This window comes from Chiloscyllium plagiosum, unplaced genomic scaffold, assembly GCF_037043375.1.
Source record: "Chiloscyllium plagiosum isolate Xiang-an unplaced genomic scaffold, Cpla_swu_hap1 HiC_scaffold_36, whole genome shotgun sequence".
NCBI classification, from domain to species: domain Eukaryota; kingdom Metazoa; phylum Chordata; class Chondrichthyes; order Orectolobiformes; family Hemiscylliidae; genus Chiloscyllium; species Chiloscyllium plagiosum.
This window is the reverse complement of record NW_028270174.1, coordinates 43,123,677-43,138,357: the sequence shown is the minus strand read 5'-3', so window position 1 is coordinate 43,138,357 and position 14,681 is coordinate 43,123,677. Positions and strand designations below refer to the sequence as shown.

Below are 14,681 nucleotides of genomic sequence, written 5' to 3'. Positions count from 1 at the left end.
TCCTGTAAATGGCTGCTGTACATTACAAGAAATGTGCATCTTTATCAATAATTGATCAGGACTTCCAATACAAAGGCAAAATACACCAGATGGTGGAAAATACCGTAAACTTGATGAAAATCTGTTGTGACGAACATTGTGCTTGTTTATTAAAGTTCTATATGACCTAAAGTCTTTATTATCATTCTTACACAGCTATTATTTTTATATATGGGACATTATTTGGCAACCTTCGTCACATCCACACCAATGTAATATTCCAAATATGCAATTCAAATGTCCTGAGGTCATTTGATTCTGTTTTTATTAGGATCCTGTGGTTAAGGGACCAATGCCATTTCCTCCAGAAGGCAATATCATTCTGAAGCTGCAACTTCCTATTCCTTCTGTGTATCTGTTGCACATCTGTGCAAAGCCTGAAAGATCTCCAAACCAGGTTAGAATTTGTGAGACTAAAATGATCAGAGTTTGCTACATAGTTAGAAATCATGAGGACATAATTATTATTTGTGCATGATTAGTAAATAAATTGCTCAAATGATATATGATGAGAATTGAATTGAACCAAAATACAATGCAAGTATACAATGAAAATGTTTCAATGGTTTAAGATGAGCATCTGTATTGTTTGCAGGTAATAAAGTAAATAAGAGATGATATCCCAATTTTTAATGTAAAAGCATAATATTTTTACATTTTTGACTTCATTATGAAACTTTTTAAACGATACATTACTTAGGACAACAATATTGATAATGTAGAAATAAGAGTCCAAAACCTTGGGGCTTTGAGAGCATAGAAAACCCAATTTCCACCAGGAACCACCCATGATTCTGCACGATTTATGTTAGGTGTCCAAATCCTGGGTCAAGAGATATATCCAACTTTTTTCCCTGTCTTCTCCTTGTTTACACAACAAAATGACATGTTTGAATAGTCCGTAGAGTGAATGGGCTGAATTTAGTGGCACTCACCAGAATGCGCTGAAAGTGGGGAATATGGCCTGTTAAATATCAGGTTACATTTTAAGTTACAACAAGACACAGTTTTAACTAAACAACACAAAAACGTATTTATTTATTAGCAGTTCAACTCAGTGTCTTTGAGCATTTATTATTCGGAAAAAGAGTTGGATAGAAAGAAGAATGCTTCCTTTTAAACTATTCCACAACTTTTAAGAGCTTTTTTTAACTTTCCAGGAGAGACAGAGACTTGTATTTTTTGCACTCATTTTGGAGTTCACCCTTCAACTGTACAAGTCCCAAGTTTAAGCTTAACAGAAACTAACAATCCAAAAGCTGTTGGTATGCAACCTGCAGGCCAATGCTTCTTTCACCAGTTTGTCTAGCAATAGTAATAAGTTCATGTTACTTGTTTCTAAACAGCCCTGTTTTCCTAAATGTCACTTGGTCTTGTGGAAAAAATAAGTGAAACACAACACAATTCCACTTTTGACCTTTGAGTTCCAAAAAAATCACAGCAAACTCTCTGCGATGCAGGCATAGTTTAATTTCTATTTTCCAGTTTTCATTTGAAAAAGATGTCTGTGGGTCTAACACAACAGGCTATTAACTTGTTGGCAATCCTTTGTGATTGTACATAGTTCAACTGCATGTTTGAATAGTTTACATATTACCAAAGAAATAAAGTATATAACGTATTATTTTTAACAGATTTGTCATTCTCTTCACAGACTCATGGTGTGAGCTTTATACCTCTGATACTGGGACAGGTGGCTGTTACGTGGGATGATAGCTACGTGAATTCAAAGTAAGTACTTGATCATTTTAATTATCAAACAGCAACACAGGCACAATGTTAGACAAAATGAAGCCTTTGAGATTAAAGGGAAAATGGTTGCGTGAAAGCGAAATTATTTAAAGAACAGAAATTGAATTAGAGATAAGCAAGTGTTTTTAAACATTGAACATTACAGCGCAGTACAGGCCCTTGGGCTCTTGATGTTGCGCCGAACTGTGAAACCAATCTGAAGCCCATCTAACCTACACTGTTCCATTTTCATCCATAGGATGACTGGGAGGTAAAATACCATGTTTCGCAAAGGAGACAATATTAGGACTTTTTGAGATATATTGATAATCAGGATATATATAGGCATAAATTCAGTTTGCAGATGCACAAAATTCAGAAATGTAGTGTTAAGATCTTGATATGCCTAGTATTTTTGGAACTATGAAACCCAGATATTTTCTAAAAGATTGCAAAAGGTCAAAGAATAAGTAGACATAAGAATATTAATAACTGTGCTCTGTCTTAACTGAGTTGCGTTAAAAATACTAAAAGTATGATGTAAAGTTACATATACACAAACGAAACTTAATTCAAATTTCCTTCTACACTTACTTGTCTTAACACCACCAAAAAACCGATGTATCATAAATTAGAAGATTAACCACTTTGTCTAAATACTTTTCAATAAATCATAGCAGGTTGAGATTTCTTGTGTCTTCCACTTACCTTTAGTAAGGTAGTCACTTCAAATCTACTCTGACCAGTCAACATTTGTAAAATCTCATTCAACATAGATGTCACTAGTGTCTTGAGTCAGAGAGCTCTAGTCGTAATGTTCTTTAAATCTGAAATCATTCATCCAGAAACTCTCCTCAGCTTTGTTATTTCAGAAGTTCCAACTCGTTATGAGTAGAATCCTTTAATTATCATAGCCAACAGAATTTCAACTGAATCCTGTTTGAAAGGAATGCATTCTGCTGTCGTATTGTTCTAACCTCAATTGATTACAATAGGACCATGTCCAAGGAATATAATCTACCCTCCTTCAAACTCCCCAATGTAATTAACTTCTCGTTGATCCTTTTTCTATTGCTTATCTCCTAGGAACATTGATTACATGGTCAATTCTTTGTTGCCTGTTGATTTTTCCCTAACAAGAGATAATCTGCTAAAGAAACCCCTTGAAGGGACCATCACCACAATGTAAAACATAGGTTTTGTTTCTGAAAAGCACGCGTGTCATCATAATAGTAACTGGCAAGGCATATGGAACAGACTTCCAGATGGAATAGACTGGTGGAATTAGCAATAACATGGCTGATGAAATTTAGCACATTAATATGGTTAGCTTTGACCAAGTGGATGCAATATAAACTAAATGAAACAAGTTTAAGGGGGGTGCAGGAAAGCAGAGAGCTGGGAATGCATTCAAACAAACCTTTGAAGATGGCAGAATTTGAAAGGACTGATTAAAAAGCAAGAGATCCTTGATTTAATAAATAAACGAATAATGAGAATTCTGATTCCCATAAGTAAGACAGAAGGGGTTAAAATAAAACAATTGGAAAAACAATCCTAATTATCTGTGGACCAGCCAAATCTAACTGGACACACAACGCAATACTTGTCCCCTTTCTTAGCTGTGAAAATTGCTTATCATTTCAGACTTCTGCTGTGCTATAAACATAATCCTTGGCCTTCTTTTTTTCCCCCTGTAAACTACCTCCTGAAACATTTCTACCCCTAACCTCACCTCCAGCACATGCAAGGAGTTCATGGATTTCTTCATCACCAAGATTTCTTCATCACCATTTGATCAGCCAATTCTAGCACATCCTCAAATTCCCTACTCCATTGGGCTAAACTTTTAACAAAGCTCTCCCTGTCCTAAGACTGAACCTGAATCTTTCTCTACTTTCTTTCTGATCTTTCTTTCTTGCCTTTTCTGAGTTCATCATCTAGTTAAGCACTCTTCTCTTTATTCTCTTCTGAGTAAACTACTGGCAATCCAACTTTTCCTTCCTGGCTTCCACGTTCACCATTGTTGTTAATGTTTCATGCTCCTAAAGAAATGTCTTGATCTCACATTCAAGTCAACTGGTGACCTCATGTCAATGGCAGTCACTCACTTTCATCTAACCTCTGGAATTCAGCTGTTTAGTTCATATTTGAATATATGAAGTCTGGAACACAGCAATCCTGGCAGAATCCAAATTGAATATCAGTGAGCAGGTTCTGAGTAAGTTCTGCTTGATAACAGTGTTGACAATCCCTTCCATTACTTTGCTGATGATCACAAGTATGCAAATGGGGTTGTTAAAGCCATGGATTTTTTTTTGTTTTAGTCTTGACATGTCCTCCACGGGCATTTTCATAATTTATTGAATCGATGCTAATGTTGTAACTGTACCACAATGGTTAGTTTTGGAGTCAAAGTTTTATGGGGGCCTTTGCCATTATTAAGTACAGTCTGTAGATCCATGATAGCATGAATGAATCAAATCAACTGAAGACTGACATCTATGATGGTGGCAATCTCAGGGAGAGGCTGAATTCTTCACCTGTTTGCCAATTCAGGCTGAAAACGGTTTGCAGTCTTTGTCCTTTGCACTCACTCACTTAGTCTCCCATCTTTGAGGATGGAAATGCTCATGAAGCCTGCTGCTCTTGTTACTTTTGTAATTGTCCATCACCATTCATGACTGGATGTAACAAGTCTGCAGAGCTTTGATTTGATCCATTGATTGTGGAATCACAAAGTTCTCTCTATAGCCTACTGTTTAACATGTTGGATATTAGGTTTTTAGCCCTGTATTCTAGCTTGACTTGGTAGGAATCTCAATTTTAGATACAGGTGCTTGGCTCATTATCAATGCTCTTCTTTCAATCTGCTTATCACTTTTATGTGAACCATGGCAAGCTGCAAATTGGTCAAGTATATTCTCCAAATGTCTATGCTTTATTTTGATATTTGGATGACATTTTGGCCCCAAATGTCCTAATTAAATGAGTGTACTGCAGTGTTATAGATGGCACAGTTATTGGAATTTGGGCTGTACGTGGTTATGCCAAAATTATTTTCTGAAACAATTCCACTTGTTGGAATACCAATGGTTCTGATGATTTTGGAAATGACAGTTGTTGTGCCTACCCTTCCCCATCCATTTGCCGATAACAGAAGGGCAGTCAGAATTGAGGGGATGACATTACAAACTAGAAATACCTGACATTTCATCTACTCCCATACAAAGTACAATACATCTGTATAGCAGAAGTGCACACTGTATGCCATTTCCTGATAGCTAGAAGAATTGGTTATGAAAGTAGTTGTCAGTTCTTTAAATAGAAATAATTCAAACTTTGGTTAGAGATGGCTGCATCTTTCCCTCCACCATTCCTGCCACAGACAAAGGGCAAAATGCTGCTCCAATCTTCTTGGCAACTTAACGGGAAGTGCGCCCAGGGACCATATTATATTTACTGTGTAGTAATTAATGCTCAAGATTTAGAATGGAATCAAAGTTGAGTAGCCTGATGCTGAATATCTGGTCCCATTTTCACTTCTGAATAGGATTCAAGAAACTTTATGACCTTTGATTCTTAATCAGTACAGCGTGAAAGAAACAGATAATGGATCGTGCTTGAATCAGGGTTGGAAATTGTTGCAAATGTTGCACCTAATGTGGCTAGTACCAAGGCTGGACAACATTGGTCTGCTGCCCTAATTTAGCAAGTTGAAGGAACTGAATGCAGTTTGACTTTAGGAAGTATGAAGGCCAAACTATTCAAACGGCAGATCTGTCAGTCTGCAGAGTTCTCTGGGAGGATGAAGTGAAGAGGTATATAGCAACCTGCAAATTATTGTGCAGCTAGAACAGGCAATCCTTCTCCACCTGACTGCACAATAAGTAAGTAAAATGTATATTTAAAAATTCCTTTAAAGGCTGCAAATTTGACTGGTGTGTTAAGTGAAAACTGACCAGAATATGCACAGCAAAATCTACAAGTAATCACTAAAGACTTTTGAAAATTTAGTCCTGAGGTGAGCTTAAAACCAATATCTTTTTTATCACTGTGGGATCAGGTTCAGATAATGACCTAAACCAGTGAGTGGTGAAAATAGCCTCTTTACTCAGCAAACCCAGTAGCACAGTTTGAGGGGGAGATGGAATCCTGAAGTACAGTTCTTACAGTAGCCTCTTTATACACAGTTCTTACATACATTATAATTCTATCATCATCGTGTTGCATGGTTTTATCTATTGTACACAAACGTTTGTAAGCAGCAGATTGTTTAAACATTTGCTAAAGCTGGCTGCTGTTCCTGATAGGATTGAGAGTGTCTGTCCAGTCTGTTTGCATAATTAAGAGGTATTAGTCTTATCTTTTAAGTTAATACCTCTTAATTATGTAAACAGACTGGACAGACATTCTCAATCCTATCAGCAACAGCAGCCAGCTTTAGCAAATGTTTAAACAATCTGCTCCTTACAAACATTTGTGTACGATAGGAAGGAGACCAGAATTGCAGACAGTATTCCAAAAGTGGCCTAACCAATGTCGTATACTCCATACTCTGACCAATAAAGGAAAGCAAATGAAACACCTTCTTCACTATCCTATCAACCTGCGACCCTACTTTCAAGGAGCTATGAACCTGCATTCTAAGATCTCTTTGTTCAGCAGCACTTCCTAGGACCTTACAATTAACTATATAAGTGCTGCTCTGATTTGCTTTTCCAAAATGCAGCACCTCACATTTATCCAAATTAAACTCCACCTCCCACTCCTCAGCCCATTGGCCCATCTGGTCAAGATCCTGTTGTAATCTGAGGTAACCTTCTTCACTGTCCACACCTCCAATTTGATATCATCTACAAACTTACTAACTACACCTCCTATATTCATATCCAAATCATTTATATAAATGACGAAAAGATCCAGCATCTATCCTTGTGGCACACCACTGGTCATAGTCCTCCAGTCTGAAAAATAACCTTCCACCACTACCCTCTGTCTTCTCCCTTCGAGCCAGTTCTGTATCCAAATGGCTAGTTCTCCCTGTATTCCATGAGATCTAACCTTGCTAACCAGTCATGAGATTTGTTCACTATTTGCCGGTGTAAGTTTCATTCATTCATGCAGTTTCATGGAAGTGTTGTTTTGACAGTAAGTTTCGGGCCTGTTTAATATGTATTTAAAAAGTACATTCTAGTTGAGGAAAATGTTTGATGTTCTGTAATCTATTCAGGTCCTGAGAGATGGTTGGTGAGAGCTGATTAATATTGTAATAATGTTTCGAAAGTTTCAGGTGAGTTGTAGAGACGTGATGTTGGGAGGGTGTTGTTTTGAATACATTACTATATTGACACTTATTCAGAGATAGCTTTTGATGTAGAAATAAGCCTAAAGAAGATTGGAGTGTGGAGCTGATAAGGAGTGAAGGTGTGAAAAAGCAGTAATGGGTTGAAAGGAGTGTTTTAATTAAGTCTATCTTGTAATAGTAAAATTTACTACAAAATCTCAGTTTTATGAATGAATGGATGAAAACATGTTGTAAGTATAAGGAGTTATGAATGAATGAATGAGAATGGGGTTTTAGTAAACGTGAGCTGGTGAGTGAGTTACTAAAAATACCTATAACACTCCATATTACCGTGAATACCAACTTCCACCTCTGTAATATTTCCCATCTCTGTCCTGCATCAACACATCTGCAGAAACCCTAATCCATGAAAGTGTTATCACTTGACTATTCCAGCACTCTCTTGGTAGACTTCATAAATTTGAACTTATCCTAAACCCAGCAGCATATATTATTATATACAATGGCACATATAGTTTATAGTTCATATATTTTGGAGTACAATTTATGTTCTAGCAATTAATGTTAAACAGAAAAAAAAGGGTAAATGCAATTGAAGCAAGCTTGGAGTGTGGTACGGTTGAAAGGATGCTGCCGGACTGACATAAAAAAAACAGCTAGAAAGATAAGCTCATTAAAATTTTGACTTTTAGAGTCTGCTAGAGTACTTTAAGAAATGGAAATTCAAAAGGTAATCCATGTTTGTTTAATTAACTCAGAAAGGAAAGATAGAGCTACAAAATAGCAGGTGGCCTTACTTAGCCAAAAAGTTGGAGACAGGATATTTTTAATATTTCCAATAATGGCGTGTCAGAGAGTTGGTTTTGTTTTGGGAGTTTGAGCTAAATTAGTTTAAAAGCAGCCAGTAAAATTCATTTCTTTCCTCTAGTCAAAGAATAAATTATAAATGAGGGATAATTAATCTAAAGATTAGTTGAGGACATCCCAGAACAGACTACGTTTTCATAGCGATAGGTGGCACTTAGGAATGTTCCTTGGTTTCAGTTTATCTGGGTGTTTGCTGAGGGAATTAGTTGCAGTTTTGACCTTTTGTAGTTTGCATCTCACTTAGAGACGACCAATGTGCTTCAGGGCTATGGGCTGTGTGCAGGAAGATGAGATTGAAAAGGGCACCTGGATGTCTTTGGGTTGGCATGGACAAGATGGGCTGAATGGCTCCCTTCTGTTCTGTATTGTTCTGTGGTTCTAATGTAAATGACAGCCAGGTAGACTCGACCTGTAAACAGAGTAAAAACTTAATACTTCACTAACTATATCAAATATGGGTGAGCCTTAATCTTAGTTTTAAATTTTTCAGGGAATAGAATCTGGAAAATTGCCTAGTTTAAAACTAACAAAAAAGACATAAGCTGAATTAACCTAGAAGTTAATACTGGTTGTTATATTGATTTATTTGTTTATTATGTATTATTATATTATACACGCACGTATATAAATATGTGTATTTATTTACATACACACACATTTATATATCTAAATCTCATCAAGTTCATTCAGCCAGGACCCCAGTGCTTACTAAGCTACATTGACTACTAATCTGACAACGTCATGACCTTATCCCTCCTAATTTATAAGCTCCTCTAGCCCTACAGTTCCCCAAGATCTCTGCACACTCCTGGCTATTTGTAAGTCTATGATTAAAATTGCTCCACTTTGGCTCCTATGTCTTTGCACTATGCTGTCTGCCTCTACACCCTATTTTGATACATGCTATCTCTTTGACTTTAGTCATCTGTTCTGATATTATGTGGCTAGGTATCACATTTTATTGGATAATACCCCTGTGAGGTGCATTGTAACATTTAACAATGTTAAATGCATTAGTGATATAAATGTACAATGTCCTCAGCAACTGAAAGGCAAGTTAATATTTTCCCTTTAACATAGTTCTGCATTGAGATGTGGGTTGACCATCTCTACTTAGAATTCTAACTTTTGGGTTTCTGATCCTGTGTGCCCTGTTGTTTATTGTTTGTGAGAAGATTTGTAGCTCGGTTGCTCGTTGTTGTGGTTCTGTTCGCCGAGCTGGGAATTTGTGTTGCAGACGTTTCGTCCCCTGTCTAGGTGACATCCTCAGTACTTGGGAGCCTCCTGTGAAGTGCTTCTGTGATGTTTCCTCCGGTATTTATAGTGGTTTGCCTCTGCCGCTTCCGGTTGTCAGTTCCAGCTGTCCGTCGCAGTGGTCGGTATATTGGGTCCAGGTCGATGTGCTTATTGATAGAATCTGTGGATAATGGCACTCATCCATAGATTCAATCAATAAGCACATCAATCTGGACCCAATATACCGACCACTGCGACGGACAGCTGGAACTGACAACCGGAAGCGGCAGAGACAAACCACTATAAATACCGGAGGAAACATCACAGAAGCACTTCACAGGAGGCTCCCAAGCGCTGAGGGTGTTACCTAGACAGGGGACGAAACATCTGCAACACAAATTCCCAGCTCGGCGAACAGAACCACAACAACCTGTTGTTTATTTCTAACATTTTCAATTTTTTATTTCTGATCATCAGCATGTGTAGAATTTTTAAATCTCTTCCATTAACTCGGTATATATGACATAAAGAGAGATACTCCAAGTAAAAATTATTATAAGTATTTCTTAAAAGTGTAGAAGGAAGCCAGAATCACTGAATAAGGATGGTGGCCCATCATGGCTGCAATGGCTCACAATGAGCATTATGACTTAGTGCTGTCACAAATGTATAAACTTCCATTCAGACCACCAAGGTGACCAATTTGCCTAACTGAGTGTAATTCAAAGTAAAAGCATTTCATATCGAGTTATATTTTCTCAACAGAAAATAACTATTTATTGTAATATATTTAACTTAAACAAATGGCAAAGAAAAGAAAGGTTTTCTAATCCTACAACTTAAACTATGCCCCTTTAAAAAAAACCCCAAATGCACACATTTAATACAGACAAAAGGCGGACAGTTTGAAATACATTGTGGTGGGGAAATAAACCATCAGATAAACAGAATTCCAAATAAGAGAAATCCAGATCAGAAGGATGGATTAAATAGCGTCTCACTATTTAATAGTTTCAGCAATGTGTGACACACTGTAGTCTGTAAAACAGTGATCATGCTCCACTTCAGTAGTGGACTTAAGTCTTTTCTTATTTGATGTATTTCTCTTAAAAGCTTTTCTGGTTTTTCAGTTCTTTCACTCACATGGAGAGATTGGGGAATGGGTGGAGAGACAGATGTTTTTAACGTGGACGTTCTAGATGTCTCTGTCTTTTACAGCTTTATAACAAAGTGCAAATCAAACAATCACAGGACTGGTATTAGGCAGAATTTCCTTAACTCAAAGACTTTTGTTGTCATACTGTCTCAAAGTATCCTCCTCGTTGCTTCAAAAAAATATATTATACTGCTACAAGTGTTTACCATTTGATCTTTCCAAGTTTTAAAACTTTCCTGGTATTTCAGCTTTATATCAGTCCAATTTTCATTTCAGTCTCTCGTCTGTCTTTATATCTGCCTTTGTCACACTTCAAGGCAGTGACCCTAACTACTCACCATATGAGAAAATTTTTTTGTATCATTTTTGCTTCTTTTGCTTCGCCTCATTGTCAATCTTTTTATGAGGGGAAGCAGTTTCTCCCTGTTTACTTTGTCCAGAACCCTCATGTTTTGAAAAGTCGTAACTTTGCTTTCTCATCCCCAAGGAAAACTGTTCTAATTTATAGAATCATAGAGATATACAGCACGGAAACAGATCCTTTGGTCCAACTCATCCATGCCAACCAGATATTCTAAATTAATCTAGTCCCATTTGTCAGCACATGGCCTGATATCCCTCCAAACCCTTCCTATTCATATACCCATCCAGATACCTTTTAAATGTTGTAATTGTACCAGTCTCCTCCACTTCCTCTGGCAGCTCATTCCATACATGCACTACCCTTTGCTTGTGTTTTGGACTAAATCACTCCTTCCCCAGGGAAAAGACCTTGTCTATTCACCCTATCCATGCTCCTCATGATTTTATAAACTTCTATAAGGTCACCCCTCAGCCTCCAATGCTCCAGGGAAAACAGCCTCAGCCTATTCAGCCTCTCCCTATAGCTCAAACCCTCCAACCGTGGCAACACCCCCTTGTGAATCTTTTCTGAATCCTTTCAAGTTTCACAACATCTTTCCAATAGGAGGAGACCAGAATTACAGACAATATTTCAAAAGTGGCCTAACCAATGTCCTGTACAGCGCAACATGACCTCACAACCCCTGTACTCAATGCTCTAACCAAATGCTGCCTGTTACTTCATTTCCAAGGAACAATGAATCTGGATTTCAAATTCTCTTTGTTCAGCAACACTCTCCAGGATCTTACCATTAAGTGTATATGTTCTGCTGTGATATGCCTTTCCAAAAACTCCCATCTGGAGTTTCTCATCCCTGGAACTATTCTCATAAACCTCCCTCGCACTCTTTCCAGTATTGTTTTTAAGTGAGAATCTTATTTTAACTATTTTAAGCATAAGCAACTAATATTTGTCATTTAAAATGTGAAGCTAGAAATGTGTGCCTAATATGTTCTTTTTTGATTAATGCAGATGTTTAAAAACATTTGAAGTGGAATTTTCAGTAGATGGAAATGTTTATAGAAGAATCAATGATAAAGACACTATATTTACTATTTTTATACATGCTCCACTCCACAAGAAAAAAGGTTAATTTTAGCTTCTTTATTTCGGTTTCTACTGTGAATTTAATCTAACATAAAATGATCTATGGTTTTGACTCTGTACAATGATCCACATTATGTTTGCAAATGATATAATCCCATGATAAGTGATGTTTTGTGAATGAAAAGCACTGAGTTAGTTTGGGGCTCACAATCACAAACTGATAGTGTTATAATTCTTCCAGGTAAGCTGTTCCTGCCAAAGGAATGCAAATTTTACACTAAAGTAACCATTTCACTGGATTTTACAACAGGTCTGTTCGTAAAAGAATATACACAACGTAAAGTAAAAAATAATCTCTAATTTCTCATGTACTTCCCATTTGTAATCAAATAATTATATCACTTGATTCTTCTCCTGAGGGGCATGTCTCATATTGCTCACTAAGATAGTGGACAAGAAACCTTCACAAGATGTCTGAAATAATTTTAGGAAGCAGGGATTCACTTGTCCATAAGACATAGGCGCAGAAATTAGGCCATTCATCCCATCGAGTCTGCCCCACCATTCAACCATCGCTGATAGGTTTCTCAACCCCATTCTCCCGCTTTCTCCCCATAACCCTTGATCCCCTTGATACTCAATAACAGTCTTAAATATACTCAATGACCTGGCCTCCACAGCCTTCTGTGGCAATGAATTCCATAGATTCCCCACTCTCTGGCTGAAGACGTTTCTCCTTATCTCTGTTCTAAAAGGTCTTCCCTTTATTCTTAGGCTAGGTCCTCGGGTCCTAGTCTCTCCTACCAATTGAAACATCTTCCCAACATCCACTCTGCCCAGGCTATTTAGTATTCAGTATGTTTCAATTAGATCCTCCCTCATCCTTCTAAACTCCATCGAATATAAATCAAGAGTTTTCAGACGTTCTTCATATATTAAGCTTTTCATTCTGGGACCATTTTCGTGAACCTCCTTTGAACACGCTCCAAGGCCAGTACATTCTTCCTGAGATATGGGGCCTGAAACTGCACATATTATTCCACATGTATTCTGACCAGAGCCATCCAGAGCATCAGAAGTACATCACTGTTTTCAGATTTAAGTCCTCTCAAAATAAATGCCATCATTACACTTACCTTCCTAACTACTGACTTCAACATGAATGTTTACCTTGAGAGAATCCTGGACATGAATTCCCAAGTCTCCTTGCATTTCAGTCTTCTGCATTTTCCCCCATTTAGGAAATAGTCCATGCCTCTATTCTTCCAACTAAAGTGCATGACCTCACATTTTGCCACATTGTACTCTATCTGCCATTTCTTTGCCCTCTCTCCTAACCTGTCCAAATCCTTCGGCAGCCTCCCCGCCTCCTCAATGCCAACTCTGTAGCTATTTTTGTACCATCTGCAAACCTAGGCAGAATGCCCTCAGTTCATCTAGATCGTTAATGCATAAAGTGAAAATTGGTGGTCCGAACACTGAGCCTTGCAGAAACACCACTTGTCACTGGCTGCCATCCTGAGAAGGACCCTTTTGTTCCCACTTTGTGCTTTCTGCCAGACAGCCAAGCTTCTATCCATGCTAGCATCTTGCCTCTAACACCACATCTTATTCAGTAGCCTTCTGTGCAGCACCTTGTCAAAGGCCTTCTTAAAGTCCAGGTAGTTAACATCCATTGGCTCTCCTTGGTCTAACCTGCTGGTTACTTCCTTCAAGAATTCTAGCCGATTTGTCAGGCCTGACCTCCCTTGATGAAACCATGCTGACTTTGCCCTATTTTACCATACACTTCCAAGTATTCAAAAATCTCATCCGTCGCAATGAATTCCCAGACCATACCCTTGAGTGAGGTTAGGCTAATCAATCTGTAATTTTCCCTTTTTTGCTGTACTCCCTTTTTATAAAGGGGTGTCATGTTAGCGATTTTCCAGTCCTCTGGGACTCTTCCTGATTCTAACGATTCCTAAAAGATCACTATTAATGCCTCCGCTATCTCTTCAACAATCCCCCTTAGAACTCTAGGGTGTGGTCCATCTGGTCCAGGTGATGTATCCACTTTCAGGCCATTCAGTTTTTCTAGCACCTTCTCCTTGGTGATACCATAGGCAGCTCTGCCCCCTCACTCTCATGAATATTTGGGGTATTACTCGTGTCTTCCACAGTGAAGAATGATGTGAAGTAATTGTTCGGTCTCAGCCATTTCCTTGTTCCCCACTACTATCTCTCCAGTGTCATTTTCCAGCAGTCCAATGCCCACTTTTGTCTCTCTTTTGCTCTTTATATTTCTAAGGAAACTCTTACAGTCTTCCTTTATATTACTGACTAGCTTACCCTCATGTTTAATGTGCCCTTCACCACATTATATGCTTTCTCTTTTCCTTTTATGCAACTCCTGACTTGCCTAGTCAGCCATGGTTGCCTCACTGTCCTGTACTATGCCTCCTTATCTTCAGGATGAATCTGTGCTGTGTCTTCTGAATTACTCCCAGAAACTCCTGCCATTTGCTGTTCCACTGTCTTTCCTGCAAGGCTTCTCTCCCCATCAATTCTACCCAGCTTCTCCCTCATGCCTCTGTAGTTGCGTTTATTCAGCTTTAAAACTATTACCTCTGATTCTAACTCCTCCCTCTCAAATTGTAGAGTAAATTTAATCATATTATGATCACTGCCTCCTTAGAGTTCCTTCATTTTAAGCTCCCTTATCAAGTCTACCTCATTGCACAACATGAAATCCAGTATTGCCTGTTCCCTAGTGGGCTCCACCACAAGCTGTTCCAAAAAGCCATCTCGCAGACATTCCACAAATTCCTTTACTTGCAATCCACTACCAACCTGACATTCCCAATCCACCTGCATATTGAAATCCTCCATGATCACTGTAACTTTGTTTTTCC

The 14,681-nt window shown here is 38.1% G+C and overlaps 1 protein-coding gene across 3 annotated transcripts in view; it reads left to right on the top strand.

The window, feature by feature from the left end:
* The window catches only part of idua (alpha-L-iduronidase), a 268,795-nt gene that overhangs the window by 246,210 nt on the left and 7,904 nt on the right, over positions 1 to 14,681 (top strand). For 2 of the 3 annotated variants that reach the window (XM_087980124.1, XM_087980123.1), the window contains 3 exons: positions 311 to 436; positions 1,694 to 1,770; positions 11,713 to 11,828. In XM_087980124.1, the coding sequence (XP_087836250.1) occupies positions 311 to 436; positions 1,694 to 1,770; positions 11,713 to 11,828 (319 nt within the window). Of the gene's footprint in view, positions 1 to 310; positions 437 to 1,693; positions 1,771 to 7,003; positions 7,026 to 11,712; positions 11,829 to 14,681 lie in introns of those variants that run through there. The other variant, XM_087980125.1, reaches the window with a different exon arrangement.